Source organism: Canis aureus, chromosome 19, assembly GCF_053574225.1.
Source record: "Canis aureus isolate CA01 chromosome 19, VMU_Caureus_v.1.0, whole genome shotgun sequence".
Classification (NCBI taxonomy): Eukaryota; Metazoa; Chordata; class Mammalia; order Carnivora; family Canidae; genus Canis; species Canis aureus.
Window position 1 is genome coordinate 34828357 of NC_135629.1, and position 19633 is coordinate 34847989.

Genomic DNA, 19633 nt, shown 5'->3' on the forward strand with positions numbered 1-19633 from the left:
AGAGTAAATATTACATGATTCCACTCAAAGGTATCTAAAATAGTCAAATTCACAGACAAATTAGAATGGGTGCCAACAGAGCAGTTTGCAAACACGAAAAAATTCTGGAGGTGGACAATGGTGATAGCTGACTGACAATGTGAATGTACTTAATCCCTCTACAATGCACATTAAAATTATTAAAATGGTAAATTGTTGTATTTTGTCACAATAAAAAAGTTTAAAACTAATAAAAATAGAACTTTTTACTGGCTAACTGCAGAACTATGATATGGTGGTAGCAATAAGAAACTTAGCAGAATGATAACCTCACTTTCTTACCCATGTTAGAGAATGCATTAGAATATACTCCCTTCATTCAAAGGCCTTCCCAAAGAGAAGTAGTGATTAAGGAAAGCCAAGTTTTCATGGAAGTGAGGTATTTCCAAAGAAGTTGAGGCTGTAAGTAAATTTCTTAGAAACACATAGTAATTCAAAATTACACAGTATGTGAGAATGTTTAGGTTGAATAAAACAGAGATGAGGGATCCCTGGGTGGCGCAGCGGTTTAGCGCCTGCCTTTGGCCCAGGGCGCAATCCTGGAGACCCGGGATCGAATCCCACATCGGGCTCCCGGTGCATGGAGCCTGCTTCTCCCTCTGCCTGTGTCTCTGCCTCTCTCTCTGTGTGACTATCATAAATTAAAAAAAAAAAAAAAACAGAGATGAGAATACAGGGCCATTCAACTGGAAGAGGAGGGGTAAGACTGAGAATCAAGAAAAGAAGGGAAGGAAGCTGGTGAGATGATTGAATCTAAAGAACCTCACTGTTCCAAATGGATTTGCTTTGTTATGGTACAGATAGAGTAAACCGTCACTGAAGACTTGCTAGTTGTCAGTCACTGTTCTAAGCACTTTACATGCATTACTTCATGTTTTAACAAAATTGGCCTTGGTGACTCTGGCTGAAACCAAATTTCTGCTCTTTTTAACTAAATGAAAAGGTTAACTTAATATTCAAATAGTAGGGCAGCCCGGGTGGCTCAGCGGTTTAGCATCGCCTTCAACCCAGGGCCTGATCCTGGAGACCCGGGATCGAGTCTCCCTGCATGGAGCCTGCTTCTCCCTCTGCCTGTGTCTCTCCCTCTCTCTCTCATGAATAAATAAATAAAATTTAAAAAAAATTCAAATAGTACAAATAGTTCTGGCTATGGCTTAGATTTCTGAAACCAACTGTTTGCAGATATTTAAGGGGAGTTTTTAAATTAGTTAATTTCCCCTAAATAGCATTTCTCCAATATCTTAAAACATGCATATATAAATGCATAAAAACTGTATTATTGAGAAGGAGTAGATAATCATAGCCTTTAACCACTGGTTGTCCTTATATTATTTTACTTTCTAGTCCTTCTTCCGTCCCCAACTCCCATCTCTACTGTGAAATGTAAGTAATTTTATTGGTACTTTGGATTATAAAAAAAAAATACATGTTAGCATCTAAAAATATATACAAAATGTAAAAACATCTAAAAGTCACCTCAAATGACTATTTGCATTAACAACCATAGTACGAATTACTCACAGATAATAAACGACCTAAAATACAGTGCAAATTAATCAATAATAAATGATATACTAACATTTCAACCTAAATTTCTTTTGCTAACTGAAAATACCTATTTCATAAATAGTTTTAGTTGTAATTTTCAGTAGTACCTGCATGCATCAATTTTTAAACTTTACACTTAAAGTTATCAAAGTTATCATACTGGGGTGCCTGGGTGGTTCAGCCAGTTAAGTGTCCCACTCTTGATTTTGGCTTGGGTCATGATCTCAGGGTGGTGAGATCAAGCCCTACATCAGACTCCACACTGGGTGGGAAGCTTGCTAGATTCTCTCTTCCTTTCCCTCTGCCCCTTCCCCTTTATAAAATTATCTAGAACTACAGATTTTTACCAAATGCCTTTTTATCAAGGCTATTTATTGCCTTTCAATAGTCAAAGTGTTTTTGGGAATGTGGAAAAGTACAATTCAGATTTCATTCCTTTAGTTAATGTAAAATTACAACAACTATAAAACTCTTTGATATAGGCAAGTCAACCCTATATGGAACAGAACAGCCATTAGAGCCATGCAAACAATCTAACTTGGAAGGGTTCTGTAAGAAATGCACCAGTGCTGAAAATGTCTACCTTTAGAAGCATCCCTTTAGGCTACTACATTATTTTCAGAATACATTTGTTAAAAGGTAAATGTTCACTAGGAAGGAATAATTATTATATGTATAAAAAGAAACAACTCATAACTTCTTTAAATTTAAGGAGAATACACTCAGCAAAAATTAACTGGTAATTAATAAGAGTATTAAGATTCACTCTTTCAAGGAAAATAAGTAATATAGAGATCAAGTACAAAAGGGTTTATATATTCAAAGTAATGACACTTATGACTTACCTCTAAAATCTGACTGGCTCTACATAGTGGGTAGTCATCAGCCTGGACCACTGTTATCTGACTGGGAGACTGTGACAGAATGTTGGAAGAGCTAAGACTAGTCTACAAACAAAGAGAAAACAAAGTACTTTTTCTGTATATAATATTAAACACAGGCAAAATTTAAAGGTCACTAAAATACTACCTAACAGACACCTGGTCTGTACTTATGTTTGATAAGTAATCACTTAGGTTTTATAGAACCTTGTAGAAGATACTACAAGGTCAATGGTAGAGTTTTGCGGTCATCTAAAAAATTGCAGAACTTTTTTACAGGGGCCTAAAGGAATAGCCTCAAGCCTCTACACTCACCTACAAAGTAAGACAATTTACACAATGCAAATAAAGACTAGTTGAGGTCCTAATTAAATTTAAAATAACATTTTAAAAAATAACATGAAAAATAATTTTTAAAACGCGTTATGAACATGGCTTACCATTTTAAAAAGTAAAATTAAAATGTATATATTCCATAAATGCTTCATTTTGATACTCTTACCTTAGACTGGCCAAGAGTTTGAAATTTTTCCCACACTATTTTATCACTTTCAAATTTTTTCCAAGGATTGTTCCATTTTTCAGAAGCTTCTTTTTCTTTCTTCTTTAAAGCAACCTGTTCATCTGTAAACAATGTCCTTTTTAAAAAAATGTACAAAAACTGTAAAAAAAAAATCACGTAAACAAATCATGACCTTCTTAAAGAGCCCAGATTCCAACACAGATTTAATCAAAATTGTTTCTTAGGGAGATTAACTCACAAGACAGAAAAAAATTTTAAGAGATATAACATTTAACTGAACCAAACTTAGATATGGCACAAATGGATTAAAAATGTTTATCACAATTAGCAATAAAAATCAATTTTTTCAGAACATATTTTATATTATGCAAATTATTCTGAGGTTCTATCGTCCTATAATGTTCCTTCATTTATTACTAAGAGACTGAAAAGCTAAATCTCTGGATTCAGAGAATCCTGGAATTAATCTAACTGCAACCACTTCCTATCTATGTAATTGTGGGAAAACTGCCATTCATCTTCCTAAACTCAGTTTCTTCTTCTGTAAAGAGAATAGTGCCTATTTCATACAGGGCCTAGCACAAAATAAATATATAATAAATGTCAGCCACTATTATTCGTAACTGCTGAAAGTGAAAAAATCAAAATCTTATGTCTAAAAACTGATATAAAAACTAGGCCCCACACTGAGTGGGGGGACTTGACGGGATGGGCACTGGGTGTTACGCTATAAGTTAGCAAACTCAACTGCAATAAAAAAAAAATATACCAAAAAAAAAAAAAACAAAAAACAAAAAACTAAGCCCCAAATCACCAATAGTTCTTTAAAAAGTCAGAGACATATAAATTTAAATTTCAAGAAAATTAATGAAAGCATTACTTCAACAAAGAAAGATTGCTTTTTTAACATTATCAAATAAAAGTAAACTTTTCAGATAATGAAGCATAAAACTTCATTTCCAAGTAGTTCCATCCTACTTCAGAAGTTTGATTAGTTTGATAAGCAAAATCTTATTGAAAGAAAATATACAGACTGAAATTATGATATAAACACATCAAATCTCCAAACCTTAAGATACTACTATATATTTAATTTCTCCAACCTTCTGTTACCTTAACTTCCAACATCAAATCATTTCCGATTTCTTCTACTTATCTCTTTTTCTGTATCACCTGTCTCAGCAGCATTACAAACTGCCTCACAGGACTTTCCAGTTGAGTGGAGGGTGAAGCCCATCTTTATGTTTTTTGTTTTTTTTTTACAGCTATTCTTAAGAAGTACAACTGTTACTTCACCTATTTTCCAAATTCTGATACCTAGACATAAGTCTAGTCCAAAAAGAAGCAAGAGTTTCTTAGTTACCAATATTTTAAGACCCTAACAGAAGTGATAAATTTTTCTAAGGTCTATATGCTGACAAAAGCAGTAAGCTGGTTTTTGTATGAAATATACTTACTGAGAGAATATTAATGATTCTTGATGAGAATGTTTTAAAGAATGAGCTCAATTATTTTTATTTTTACTTATTTTTTAAAGATTTTATTTATTTATTCATGAGAGAGACAGAGAGGCAGAGAGAGAAGCAGGCATGCTGTGGGAAGCTCCATGCAGGACTCGACCCCAGGACCCTAGGACCACACCCTGAGCCATCCAAACTCAATTATTTTTAAATAAAACCATCTTTAAATCCATAGAATTTCTAGAACAGAAAAAGATGAAAATGGATTCTCACTCAGGAAATGAGCAAAGTTAGGAATCTTTGAGCTCCTGAATGATACTGATGACATTAATGCTCAGTGCTCACCTCTGGTCTTCTGGTATACACCAAGAGACTACCAGACAAAAAGACACAATCTAAAGGAATGTAAAACCACACAGCTTTCTTTCTTTTTTTTTTTTTTTTTTTATGATAGTCACACACACAGAGAGAGAGAGAGAGAGAGAGAGGCAGAGGGAGAAGCAGGCTCCATGCACCGGGAGCCTGACGTGGGATCCGATCCCGGGTCTCCAGGATCCGCGCCCTGGGCCAAAGGCAGGCGCCAAACCGCTGCACCACCCAGGGATCCCTAAAGATTTTTATTTATTCATGAGAGACAGAGACAGAGAGAGAGAGAGAGAGAGAGAGAGAGGGGCAACACACAGGCAGAGGGAGAAGCAGGCTCCATGCAGGGAGACTCGATCCCGGGTCTCCAGGACCACACCCAGGGCCAAAGGCAGGCTAAACCTGAGCCACCCAGGCTGCCCCCACAAAGCTTGCTATATATTACAGCAAACTACTAGATGGCAAATGTTATAAAACAAGATTTTTCAGAATATCATACTGAAAGATATATTTCAACCTCAATGTAGATTCCTTAAGGCAACCAACCTGTAATAAAAAGTATAGTAATTACCTACCAAGCTCTTTCTTCCACTGGGCTTTTTTTGCTTCCAACAAACTTCTGTCACGTTCTCTTTCGCCCAGAGTACTGAATATGTCAGCTGGTTTCCATACATTCTCTCTAGGACAATACAAAAAATAATAGAAATCTTATGTTTCTGCACAAGGTACTCCATAAATATTAATAAACTTAAATAGCTCTTAGTCTTCAGAGTATTTTACATGAAAGTCAAGGAAAAGCAAAACCATTTTCATAAGATGATTCCACAATAATAGATATGAGTTACATACATGGCAATTTTCTGCTCATACTGCTTAGATGTCTCTTGATTTTTATTTAAAGTGGATTTATTTTCATCCAGGACAGATGAAAGAGCCTCATTTTTTTGGAATACTCCCATTATGTTCTCATCTTTTGGCTGATTGGAAGTATTGTTTAAATGTAGACTGTCTTGACCTGGGAGGTAAAAATACAGGTTTCAAAATTAACACTAAAAGTGCATGTATTACAATAACTTATTTTGGCATACTGCTACATACTTTAAAAACACTGCCTTCCATATTGCCAGTTATCACCTCTCACGGCAGTCCTTCAGTGGGAATTACGACTCCCTTTCGTCAAAAGAGGAAATTGAGCCCAGAGGTTAAATGGTCCAGAGATATGGCTATTGCTATATAACCTCTTCTGTCTAATAAGAAAACAAATAAGCAACAACAAAAAAATTTCCATTCATTCTTGCTAACAATATTTTTACAAATAAAACACAAATCACAACTTAAAGAATAAATGCAAATAGATATATGAAAAACTCATTACCTTGACCTGATTTTTCTCATTTAGATGAGAAATAAATGGAAAACTTTTTTATGGACCACTGTCTCTATGCCTCCGTTATCTCTTTCAAATGTTTCATATACAGTGTCTTATGCCTGGCTCAAAAATTGTTCTAATTCTTCCTTAATGTGCTAGTTTTCCCAATGAAGAGAAAGTATACTTAATATGCATGTCATTATATGAATAGATAAAAATCTGCCTTCAACTTTGTTGATATTCTCACTCACTATACATAGTTTTTACTTTTTGCTCTCTAGGCTATAATTCTAGCATTAAACACTCAGCTCCCTCATTTTACAAAGAATAATCTAGACCAAGACAAGATAAATTCCTCCAACTTGAATACCTTGGGAGTGTATAGAAGCTACCTGGTCCCCGTATCAGTTGTGGAGCCTCTTCCTGGTGACTATTAACGTTATTTTTATTTATTTCATTACTGCCTAACAACAAATTTTTTTTTTTTTTTTTGCCTAACAAAATTTTAATGACATTTCTACTCATATTAATTCCTTATCCCAAAGCTAAGGAAATCAGAAGGCTTTTAAAAATATAAAACAATGCCCTGACTAATGAAAAAGAAGACACATACTTCTACTACTTCCAAGTCTGTATTTTATATTGGTTAAAAAGACAGTGCTGACAATCCTCAGCATGGATTAAGGGTCAGGAAAAGTACAATGAAGGCATCAAGAAAATAATCTTTTTTGGCAACCCAAATCAAATATTCAAGTTAAGGTTCTTTTAATTTTGACTAGGAACATTACAGTGATATTTTAGCACATTTTATATAATTATTTTTCATGTAAGTAAAGCCTCCTATATTTATTTTGTATTTTTATTTTTTTTAAGATTTTTATTTATTTACTCATGAAAGAGACAAAGAGAAGGTAGAGATAGGCAAAGGGAGAAGCAGGCTCCCCGCAGGGAGCCCAATGCAGAACTCCATCTTGGAACTCTGGGATCATGTCCCGAGCCGAAGGCAGATGCTCAACTGCTGAGCCACCCAGGCGTCCTTGCCTTCTACATTTTAAAATAAGCACAACAGCTTTTTGTATGAAGATCTTTATAGCGTTCACAGAGTTGGGTTTCTTAAGGCTATGGTACCATGGTTGTCATATTCTGATCATTAACCTTAAAATATAGCACATTGTAGCTATAAAAGTAATTTTGCATGAGAATGTTCTCTAGAAGAATAATTACTTTTTACAGTGCTACATGGTAAATTAGAATTTCAGACACATAGTTACGTAAAATCCAAAGAATAAGAAATTCTAAAACACTGGTAAAATTAATATTAATTAAAACTTCAGAAAAACCTTACTTGTTTCCTCCTTCCCATTTTCAATCGCGGAAATAGACTTATTTCCTTGGTTCACAGTCATTAAAATCTGTTGTAGTTGGTCTTGTGTTAGACACACCAAACCGCTCTTCGTATTTTCAGCTGTGATGTGTTTTTTGCAATGCTTCTGCTTAGCTACTACAGAGGTATTTATGGTGTTTCTAGTCTTCTGTATAGTGGGGGTTGCAGGTGAAATCTCTTTCTGGACATAAAGACAGTCTTTATCTACATACTGCTTGCATAAATCCTTAGTGGGTGAAAAAATCATGCTACTTTTTTCACCTTTTGCCAGTGAAGTTTCTGAACCCATTCTCTTCTTTTGCAAAAGTTTTCCACTCCTGATACATGTATTTTGTGTTGATTTTAGAATGTATCCAGTCTGTTTTGTTCTTATAGGATATTTTGCAATCTTGTTCTTACTTCCCATCTGTTAAAACACCAAAAATTTATTCTTTATAACAGCCATTGAAAAATCAACACTTATCTTTGTATCATCGGTCATGTCAGGCCTCTAAACATTTTGCATTTTGCTGGTTAAGACATGCACGATACACTAACATTTAACCTTTGCACATCTTTACTTGAAAGCTTCAACAACTGGAAATTATCATTTTATTTAGACATAATAAAGAATTTTTATTCTAGCTGCTATAGGACATCTCCATTCTACTCCAGTTTTGAATTTCATGTCATGATTATACCACTTAGACTACCTCTTTTCTTTATAGGTATCTATAGACCTGTAACTTACTTATTTCTTGAATAACTTGTAGGTCAATATCCCTCTACCATAATTCCTATCTTAATTATTAGTGCTTTCATATCCACATAGATCATTCTTCCAATTCCTTGGCCTCTCATTTCCTTGAACTCTGCTCTTTTTTTTTTTTTTTTTTAAAGATTTTATCTATTTATTCATGAGAAACATAGAGAAACAGATACATAGGCTGAGGACGAAGCAGGCTCCTCGTAGCGAGTCCAATGCAGGACTCAATCCCCAGACCTGGGATCATGTCCTGAGCTGAAGGCAGATACTCAATCCCTGAGCCACCCAGGTGTCCCTTAAACTCTGCTCCTATACTTTATAGGAGTATATCTCAATTACTCATTCTCATAGTGATAGTTTATACTAATCTTGTAACTACTGCTCACTGTAATCCCTCCATAACCTCAAGTAGGGCACAATGACTACCACCTTTTTTTTTTTACCAGCTTAATTTCTTGCATATCCCAATTCTGACAATTCTTTTATTCAGCTGGAATCTATATTTATCCTACCACTTTCTTCGTGTCTTCCTTATCAATCTTAAATTCCATGATCAACCAAAACCACCACCATCTTCTATTGTCAACTGCTCTGCTCTGACATACATGCTTTGCAAATCCCCAGACTGAGAAAATCTAACTCTTCACCTACTCTGTGCCTGCGCTCAGAAGAAAAACACAAAGCCACAGCAACTAATTTCACCTTAAATACACAACCCAAAACAACAAAGAGGCCCTTCATGCTACCTGGCATTTCACAAATTCATTTACTCTTAGTCTTTTAACAATTTCAACTTTCTCCTCTTTCCCAAAACTCCAAACACTTTCCCTTTCACACTTATTCTCAGCTGAAGATCTTGATCACTATTTCACTGAAAATCTTATAGAAAAGTAATCAGAAAAAACTTCAAATTTCTATTACTAAATCTGTACCAGCACTAGTACTCATACAAATCGCTTATACTTGTTACTCATAGATATTCCCATAACCCTCTTTCTAAAGGATCTTTCTCTAGGCATTTCTTGCTTTCTCCCGAATCACCAACTATTTCTTTCCTGCTAGACCACATCTTTATCATCTTTAAAAATACATGAACACACTTTCTCATCTTCCACAATCCCATTCCAGCTAGGCTTTCACCCATATCACTCCACCAAAACTGCTCATCAAGGTCATTAATAACTTTTCACATTGCAAATTCAGTGACTGATTCTCAGATCATCTCACCAGACTTATTAGCAGCACGTGACTCAGTTGATTATTCCTCCCATTTTGAGTCACTTTCTCTACTTGATTTCCTGAGGACTCCACAATTCTGGTTCTTGCTGTTCCTCCTCAGTCTTATTGGCTCTCTTTTCCCCAGACCTCTTGAAGTTGCTTAGTCCCAGGACTTCTTAGCCTAATTTACTTCATTCACTTGCTAATTTCACTTACCCTTGTGGTTCTAAATATTATCCATATACTGATGACTCCTAACTAAACTTGTCTTCAGTCAGGATAGACCTCTCCTCTAACTTGAGGTTCCATCTGCCTATCCAAACACTTCCACTTGGATTATTACTAGCCATTTCAAACAACATGCCCAAAACCAAACTCTTGATTTCCTACATACCCCTAAATAACCTCCGCCCTTCAATTTTTCCATCTCAGCTACCCATGCCAAAAATTTTGAAATTATCAACTATTCTCTCATATGCCAACACGTCATCAAACTTTGTTTTGCTCCATCCCCAAAATATATCCTAAACCTGACCACTCCTGAACAACTCTTTTGCCACCCCTCTATTCCAAAACATTAGCTCTTGCCTGAAAAGCCTTCTGATTTTCTTGGTTCTGCCCCTGCTCTCTAGTCTCTCAACACAACAACCACAGTGAGTAACTTAATAGGTTAACTTAGATGTCACTTTATTCAAAAGCTTCTAATGGTTTCCTAGCTTGCTTAGGAGGAAAAATTGAACTTCATACAATGACCAATAAAAAAAAAAAAAATTAACAATCTGTGCACCCTTCATGCTTTATCACCTCATCTGATCTCATTTTCTATCTTAGCCACGAGCCATACTGGCTTCTTCACTATTCAACAAGAACCTTTAATTTTAGGCCTTAGCACTAGTCAATCCCTCTAACTGGGATTCCTCCTTCAGATTCTACATGGTTTGTGCATTTACCTCCTTCAAATCTTTCCTCCAACATTACCAACTCAGTAAGGTCTTCTCTGATCACCCCATTTAAATCTGTAGGTTTCCTGTTCTTTGTGTGTGTGGGGGGGGGGGGGGGGCGGGTTGCAAGTTTCCTGTTCCACTCTCACACTTCTACCTATCTAGCACTCACTCCCTTTTCCAGACTGCTGTTCCCCTGAAGTGACTGTGCCTCTTCCCTTTCTCTTTTCCTCTATAGCGCTTTTCATCTTGTAACATTCTATATTTATTCTGCTTATTGTATGTCAATTCAACTCCTTTCAAATGTAAACACCCTAGGGTAGAGATTTTTGTATATTTTATCTATTGCTATAACCCCAATAGAGAATAGTGAATGGAACAAAGTAGGTGTTCAGTAAATTTTATTATCCTCAATGATACTATTTTAAAAACTGAATTCTATGTTTGTCCCCTGTTCCAAAATGTCCCATTTCTGTGGCACTGTTGATCTAACATCTCCAATCGGTAAGCATAGTCATCTTTAACTTCATCCTCCTTGGTCTTCTTTACCTTACACGCAAGTATTGGTCTTTTCTTCCTTTCAAGTATCTTTTTCTCAACCATTTACATGTTGATAAGCCTAAACTTAGGTTTTCATTACCACACTACTAGATTACAGCCTGTTTATATCTTTCCTCTATTTAATCTACTGTACCTTTTGGCAAATCTAATTAACGTAATTAAACAGTCATTCAATCAATATTAACTGTTGCTTTTTGTGTGCTCACAAATATGGAAAAGTGCTGGGTGTAAAGATTAATAAAATACTTGCTGTCAAAGAGTAAGGTAGATACCACATGACTTAGCCAGCTTATGATATCCCAACTCTCGTCTTTCAGTAACTTACATGATATACAAAACATTTTGACCAATTAGCCAAACTCTTTTCACCTCAATTTTCAAAATGTACCTGTACTATGAGCTACTAGATCTGTTTATTATCATCTTCATCTCATCTACATCCTATTTGTTCCTGGCTTTAGGCTTTTGATAATACCAATACACTATAAAATGCCTTTTTACCCTCCCAATTTGTGGCTGTTTAAAAAAAATTTTTTGGAGGGGGGGGGACTGAGGGGGGAAGGAGAGTCTCACACAGACTCCCCACTGAGCGTGGAGCCCCAACGTATGGCTTGACCTCATGACCCTGAGATCAGGACCCAAGTGGAAACCAAGAGTGGGACACTAAACTGACTGCACTACCCAGGCACCCCTGAGGCTATTTTATGTAATATAACTTATCCTCTAAGAGAGAAGTGGCAAACTCAAATACCTACTATAAATTACGCTCTATGGGGATCCCTGGGTGGCGCAGCGGTTTGGCGCCTGCCTTTGGCCCAGGGCGCGATCCTGGAGACCCGGGATCGAATCCCACGTCAGGCTCCCGGTGCATGGAGCCTGCTTATCCCTCTGCCTGTGTCTCTGCCTCTCTCTCTCTCTCTCTCTCTCTGTGACTATCATAAATAAATAAATTAAAAAAAAAATGTTTAAAATTACGCTCTGTAAGAACTGGTTTGAGCTGAAGAACATTTTTCCACTTAAAGGAGGCAGGCATTCCTCAGAACCAGCCTATACTGCTATATAGGAATCTGAGACTACTTGCTAGATCATCCAGTATTTCAAGGAAACCAAAAATGTCAGATTTTACTTTAAATTTTCCAATTTTTAGATATTGACAACTCACTCCAGTTTTTAAAAACCACTGTGTGGATTAAGCAATTATCAGCAGATACACATAGCTTATATAGCTGAGCCCTACCACCTCAGTCTCTACAGCTCCTACTATGTCACTTTTCTTTGGCTCATACTAGCCTTTTTTTTGGGTCACTCATAGTTGAGCATTTCATTTCTCTAATCAGCTGCTTATCCAAACTGCTAAAAAGTACAGTGCATGCCATTAACATATCTTGAAAGTCTCTCATTTCTGTCCCATTTTATTCATTTCACTAACCACTACACATGTTCAGGAACTTATTAAGACTCTCCTTGAACTATAACTGGCTCATAACTGGTCTCCCTTTTACAATTTGTCCTTCACCTAACTGTCCAAAGTCCTATCCTACACACAAATTATACTATACAGACTCAATACTTTAATCCTCCCTACACAAAAATCGAGGAGTTCAAACTCCTTAAATATACATTTGAACTCTTTAAGACTGTAATCTACTCCAAGTTTTATGCTCTGTACTTCCCCAAGATATGTACTATTCCCCAAATGCAAATTATGCTTTCTATCTTGGTGTTTTGCCCACTATTTTCTGAGCTTAGAATACACTCCCCTACCTCCTTACCTATAAATACCCGCCTCATTTTTAAGTTCTAATTAAAATGTCACCTCCTTTTACGAAGCTTTCCCTAGTCTCCTCACACCACAAAGAGCTGCTCTTTGCAGTGCTCTGCCTTTTATAACCCTACCATGGCATATTTACAGTCTACTTGTATTACACAGTATTTACCTGATACCCCCACTTCCAGAAAACAAGGCCTAGGTTTTACTCTTTTTCTCTCAGTCAAGGAAGAATTAGTCAAGAATGGCACTCCACTAAAACTTTACAGCTTCAATAAATCATTGTCAAACAGAAACCTACTAATTGGAGCTCTAAGTAGATTTATCTTGCTACATTCCACTTACAAAAGAAAAAATACACCAAAAAATCTTCTAAAAGTTAATTAAGGGGGCAGGAGGGTGGGCAATGACCTGGCATGAGGTCAACATACATTCATTCAGCTCAATCCTGATTACTTTGGGGGGTAGGGGGCAGTGCACAGAAAGAGGGAGAATCCCAAGCAGGCTCCATGCCTAGCTTGGAGCCCAATGCAGGGCCTGATCTCACAACCCTGAGATCATGACCTGAGCCAAAATCAAGAGTGGGATGCTTAACTGACTGAGCCATCCAGGCAGCCCCTGATTACTTTTTGTAGCTAAATACCAGGAAAAAAAAAGAAAAAAAAAAGAAAAAAACAATGAATGGAGCTAGCAAAAGATCATGAACTACTAAATATTCAATTATACTCAGATTACTTAATAATAAAAGCAATCTAGCCTAAATAATTCCCCAAGTATTTACTGGATCAGATGAATTTTAACAGCTCAAAGAGTCTTCATGTCATAAACATTTTTATATAGCAAGCTGCTCTTTTAGCTAATTTTAATTCTACCAATGTTTTTCAAAATATAAACAATGTCCAATGCATTTGTTTAATACTGGCTGAGTTTACCATTTATATGGAGCCAAGATCCCAAGGCCAGAAAGAAGCAAAGTATTTTAAAATATAAAATATGATACCTAACACTAATATTGTATATATCCTTTAGTGTGTCACTACTCTGATTCTCTCATGTAGAAATACCTGTGGAAAAAAAAAAATCTTTTAATGTTTCCTATTTCCACAAATTTGTGAGAATTTTAAGCATAAGAGTTTAGAATTTGTAAATTACTCATGACACTGAACCATTAATATTTCTTTCATTTCTCCTCCTATAAGCTTAAGAAATTAAGCTGTTAACCATCTTTACTTCTTATTCCTTACCACAGATTTTAAAAATTGCAGAAGGGATTTTGAAAAGTAAAGAAAGTACTCTGACCACACGTGTTAAACTTGATGATGAAGAAAGTTCAGTTGTGTTTAAAGAGCATACTATGACGATGATAGTAATTCAACCTGTGAGAAAAGGGAAAAACAGAACTGTAGGTAGATGCTGTAGTCACTCAGGAACTTCTCCCAGTAGAAAAAGAAAAGCACTATGAGAAAAGAATCCATCAATAACTTAATGGAAAAGAGAATCCAACATATAGCTGCAGAACTGAGATTTGGGAAATTAAGAAACAGATTTAAGCAAAAGGAAAAAGACAAGCACTACTGTTTTTGTCTGTCTTCTGAAAAGAGCAAAGAAAGAAATGAGGAGGATCTTAGCAACTCCGATAAATAAGGGAAGAGAAGCTCCTTGAAATAAAATCAATAGAGAAGGGAGACTTAAATTGTATCAGTATTTTCTTCCAGCTTTATTAAGTTATAATTGACAATTATAAACTATTTATTTAAGGTATACAATTTAACATATGCATACACTGTAAAATAGTCACCACAATCAAGTGAATAACATATCCATCACCTCACATAGTTACCAGCATCAGTATTTTGAAGTCCTCAAAGCAAGAAAAATAAAACGAAACAATTTGCTCTAAGACAGTAAATAAAGATCAAGATCAGCTGACACATTATTCTGGAAAAGAATCCTAGGATAAAATATTTCTAGACTGTTAATATAATCTTTAAGTTCAAAACTAGAAGATCACCACATACATATTCTAGGTTGGTTACAAAAACAATGAAATGTCTTCACAAATGTGGTGACTAAAGCAAATGCATTAAAGACATCAATGCAAGGGGATAAAAGTGAGAGAGAATAGAGCCGAGGAAGATGGAAATCAACTACAACAAGCAGCTTTTTATCTAAGATCTCAAAAACAGGTGCTGTATTTGTTAATGTAAATCAAATAAAATAATGAGTTGCAATATTTTAAGAGTAGGACCTTGGACACCTGGGTGGCACGGTCGATTAAGCATCTGACTCTCGGTTTCAGATAGGTCATGATCTCAGGACCGTGAGGGAGAGCCACAATCCTCATGTGGGGCTCCACACCCAAGTGTGGAGACTGCTAACAGTCTCTTCTCCCTCTGTCCCTCCCCCTCTAAAGTAAATAAATAAAACTTTAAAAAAAAATTTTCTTTTAAATAGTGCAGGAACAGGAAAAAAATATACTATTCATATTGTGACTAAAAAAGCACCCAAGATATATGGCTATATACCATATTTGGAAAATAACTTTTATAAAGGGCAGCATATGGAATTACTCTGTATCATCACCCATTTATGCTGGATACTCAAGCAACTTTGATTAAACCTGGAAAAAATAGCAAAGCCATCAAAAGCTCAGAGGTGGAAAATGCCACATCATCCAAATTGAGCTCTATTCAAGAAACACAAATAAAGACTAAGATGCTACAAAGAAAAAAAAAGATGCTACAAAGATAAGAGGAAAAGGAGGGCTACAGTTAATAATGGGAGGGTTGAAATTTCTGCTGATATCAATCTAAAACTGGAAAAATAGGGAACAAGAAAAGTAGGATATCGAAAAGTTGTTAAAGTGGTAATGTATTTTGTTGAAAAAGGCATTTTGGGGTCCTGAGAAAAATAATTTAAAAGGAAAACTATCATTAAGCTCAAGTACGATCTATTAAGGAGAAAGCAAAACGCATGTACAAATTTGTGAATCAAATACAGCATTTTGGTGTGGGAAAATGGAATTTGAGTATGAAAAGAAAAATATTTTCATCTCAGGAACTGCACTGTCCAGCAGAGTAACTACTAAATTTATTTTTTAAATTAAAAATTCACTTCCTTTGTCACACTAGCCACATTCCAAGTGCTCAGTAATCACACATGACTAGTGACTGGCTACCATCTTGGAAAACATTGATCTTAGGACAGTTCCACAGTTCCATCATCACAAAAACACTTACTGGGACAGCACTGATCTAGAGAAAGAGGTTCTGTATGGGTTTTTAAACTGAAAAATTAGGATTCCTTTTCTATGAAAGGACCAACCTGAAATCAAAAGAACAGTAACTTCTCACACCCTTTAAAATATATTGACAGGAATTACTTTTAAACCACTGTAAAGAAAACCACATTTTACATTCAAAAACAGTTCAGGTCATTTGGCTTACCTTCACAGAATTTTTTGATTTACATTCTACAAAAGAAAACAATAATTACTGGACTATCAACAAAAACATACTAAGGCAGTTATAAAAGAAATTTTTAATTAGCATGGTTTTAAAAAGATATTTAGCAGAAATATTAACCCCCAAAGCATTAACTTTAGGTCCTATTTGAGTGTTCTAACTTTTACAGTGTAGTTCAAGTATTCCTATTTCATTTGTTTATTTTCCAAGGTAAAACTATAAACAGATTAGAGAAAAAGAAGATGAGAATGAGAGGATTACCATAGTATACTGAGTTTTAAAACTAATACTAAAAATGACTTTAGCAACTGTGGTCTTACTACAAATTTAATTTTCTTGAGCAATACATCTTAACATGCACAGAACATAATTACATAAACCTCACCTAATTATTGTTTAGGCATCATATTAAATACGAAATACACTGGAACATTAAATTTTATGAATAAATACTGACAGTGGTAAGCAATGATGTATTCTGACTTTACTTGGCTAAAAATAAATCTGAGAAAGTTAGTCAAAAACATCTTTTCACAAAGTATCATTTAAATATTACTCTACAAGCAAAAAGTATATTAAGCTTGTATAATTTTATGTAGGAAGTTAAAAGTTAACATTTTAGATTTCTGATAACACATCATACCATATGGAGACAATATTAACTTGGTTTTTCCATCCAACAATTCAGTTTCAAGCTTTAAGCCATCTCTGTAAAATAAAATAAAGTTTGTCATTTTTAAGAAATAGCAATATTTTAAATAGAAATGGCATGCTCATTTGAATCTTAAAAGTAACTATGGTCTTTTGAATTCATATATAAATCTTGTAAATATTTTTTAAATTTTGAAAATATTAAACCATTCTTTTAATAAAAAAAGTTTTTCAATCCAAGATAAAACTAAGCTCTAGAAGGAGAAAAATGCCTGAAACTTTCTAATAATGCAAAGAATTCGTTATGTTTAACATGAAAAGTTATTTTTTTAAACTTTTCTTACTAGTAAGCAATAAATTCAATCATCATAGCACCACTTAACTCTTTTTTTAAGATTTTTTATTTATTTATTCAGAGACATAGAAAGACAGAGAGAGAGAGAGAGAGAGAGAGAGAGAGAAAGAAGCAGGCTCCATGCAGAGCCTGACGTGGGACTCGATTCCAGGTCTCCAGGATCACGCCCTGGGCTGCAGGCGGCGCTAAACCGCTGAGCCACCAGGGCTGCCCGCACTACTTAACTCTTAAAACTGTTTTTTTGCTGTTACCAAAACTCCTTACCTAAGTTACAGGAGCAAAAACATATCTAACTTTTATTAGTTTCATGATGATCTCATGACTAACCCATTCTATGGCAACCTACAGCGTTAATTTGAGAGTGAGCTATAACACTGCCACCAGGATTATTAACTTTTTTGAGTACAGTGACAGTTTGTTACTATCACAACAATAAATCTGTAATAAACTTTGGCTGCTCTAATTGACTTGTGCATGTCCAATGCAAGAGCACAAAGTAACAGCAGACACTGCCAAGGAAACTCGTACATAAGATCCTAATAAAAACTCCACTGAGAACAAAAATAGTCCACATTTAATACACGGTTTCCCAAAAGCGGGGCGGGGAAGGGGAAAGGTGTGTCATTAAACATCAAGAGGAACAAAAATGAAGTCCAAGAGACAGAATTAAATCCAATGGGCGAAACAGAGAAGAGACACGTTGGGAAAGGTCTCCCTGGGAACACATTTGGCAGCGTTGCTCAGTAGAGGACATCAAAATACCTCCACTTAATTGAGACAAAACACTGGGGGGAGGGGGGGGGAACGGGTTTTAAACCCTGTTGCAGGGCAGCCCCGGTGGCGCAGCGGTTTAGCGCCGCCTTCAGCCCGGGGCGTGATCCTGGAGACCTGGGATCGAGTCCTACGTCGGGCTCCCTGCGTGGAGCCTGCTCCTCCCTCTGCCTGTGTCTCTGCCTCTCTCTCTCTCTCTCTCTCTCTCTCTCTCGAATAAATAAATAAAATCTGAAGAAAAAAAATATTTGATTAAAAAAAAATAAAAATAAACTCTGTTGCAGGGTAGCCCCGGTGGCGCAGCGGTTTAGCGCCGCCTGCAGCCCAGGGTGTGATCCTGGAGTCCCAGGATCGAGTCCCACGTCAGGATCCCTGCGTGGAGCCTGCTTCTCCCTCTGCCTGTGTCTCTCCCTCTCTCTCTATCGCTCACGAATAAATAAATTAATTAATTTTAAAAAAGCCCTTTTGTGGGGTTAAGACAATTCACGTTTATGTCGGTGAAACTGAACAAACAAAAGAATGAACCCAAGAAGTACGTCTGTTCACCATTACTGCACTGTCCACTCCCTGAGGGGACATGGTATAAAACACCAAGTTCATTTGATAAACGAGGTGCAGTGTCGGAACTTGGGGGCCTTTTCATCTTCTTTTCATATTAAACGTCCCAGGGGAATGAAAACCCTGCGACAAACAGCCCTTTTCCTTCAACCACTACTTAACAAGCAGGGTGTGTGAGGGGCCCAGCACTGGCAGCGACCCGGCTGCTTGCGTTGGCGGCGCGAAGCGCATCTGGGCGCTCCCCACAGGCCGCAGAGAAGCGAAAGCCAGAGCCGCACAGGACCAGCGAGCCTGGGCCCGGATTCCTCCCGGGAAGCCGCTAAGCTTTATCTCTCCATCTGCCCTCCCGCTTATCGCCTCTTCTCCCTCTCCACCCTGAGGTCAACGTGAGGGCAGGAACCAGGTTCCGGGCAGATTTACTCCGCGTTACCGTGTGGAAAGGCGATGGCGGCAGCGGCGGCCGAGGCCGAGGCCGTCCTGGGGCCCTCGCCCCCTCACCCCCTCTCCGCCTCAGGGAGCCGGGCCGCTGACGGCCGCGCAACGTGGGAAGGGGTTCCACGAAGGGCTCCAAGGGACCACCCAGCCTCACCCGCCTCAGCTAAAGACCGCTCTGCTCCGCCCGGCTTACCCCAGGTTCATGGCCTGACCTCTCGCTCTCTCCACAGGACGCTCCAGCCACCTGTGTACGCCGGTTGCCGCCGCCGCCGCCGCCGCGCAACAAGCGCTGCGCCGATTGGATACAGTGATGCCGGTGAGCTGGGAGAACGGACCAATCAGAGTTGAGCGTGCTGCCGGGTGCGCTCGGAGGCCGGGCTGCGGGGGCCACCCGCCTAGTTGGCGGGGGTGGATTCGGGCGCCCTACCCTGAGGCTCTCTGGCTGGCCCTGGGCTCCTTCGTTCTACGGAGCTGTACCCCGCCCCCCCCCGCCCCAGTTCGCTCGGAGCCCTCAGAGGCGTGCCTCATCTCAGGTGGAGGTGACAAAAATGTGGAGAAACAAAACGCATAAACTTTTTAAGAAACGGACATTTTCCATA

General features: G+C 37.3%; 1 protein-coding gene across 12 annotated transcripts in view; it reads right to left on the reverse strand.

The window, feature by feature from the left end:
- The window catches only part of CCDC66 (coiled-coil domain containing 66), a 58942-nt gene extending 39598 nt beyond the window's left edge, over positions 1-19344 (reverse strand). For 4 of the 12 annotated variants that reach the window (XM_077858457.1, XM_077858451.1, XM_077858452.1 and 1 more), the window contains exons 1-8: positions 19228-19344; positions 16908-16972; positions 16247-16272; positions 7529-7973; positions 5664-5829; positions 5390-5493; positions 2971-3092; positions 2433-2534 (exon numbers count right to left, since the gene is read on the reverse strand). In XM_077858457.1, the coding sequence (XP_077714583.1) occupies positions 2433-2534; positions 2971-3092; positions 5390-5493; positions 5664-5829; positions 7529-7973; positions 16247-16272; positions 16908-16972; positions 19228-19238 (1041 nt within the window). In that variant the 5' untranslated portion in view covers positions 19239-19344. Of the gene's footprint in view, positions 1-2432; positions 2535-2970; positions 3130-5389; positions 5494-5663; positions 5830-5912; positions 6062-7528; positions 7974-13800; positions 13865-14044; positions 14177-16246; positions 16273-16907; positions 16973-19227 lie in introns of those variants that run through there. The other 8 variants (XM_077858454.1, XM_077858456.1, XM_077858455.1 and 5 more) reach the window with 8 other exon arrangements.
- Between the last annotated feature and the right edge of the window lie 289 nt (positions 19345-19633).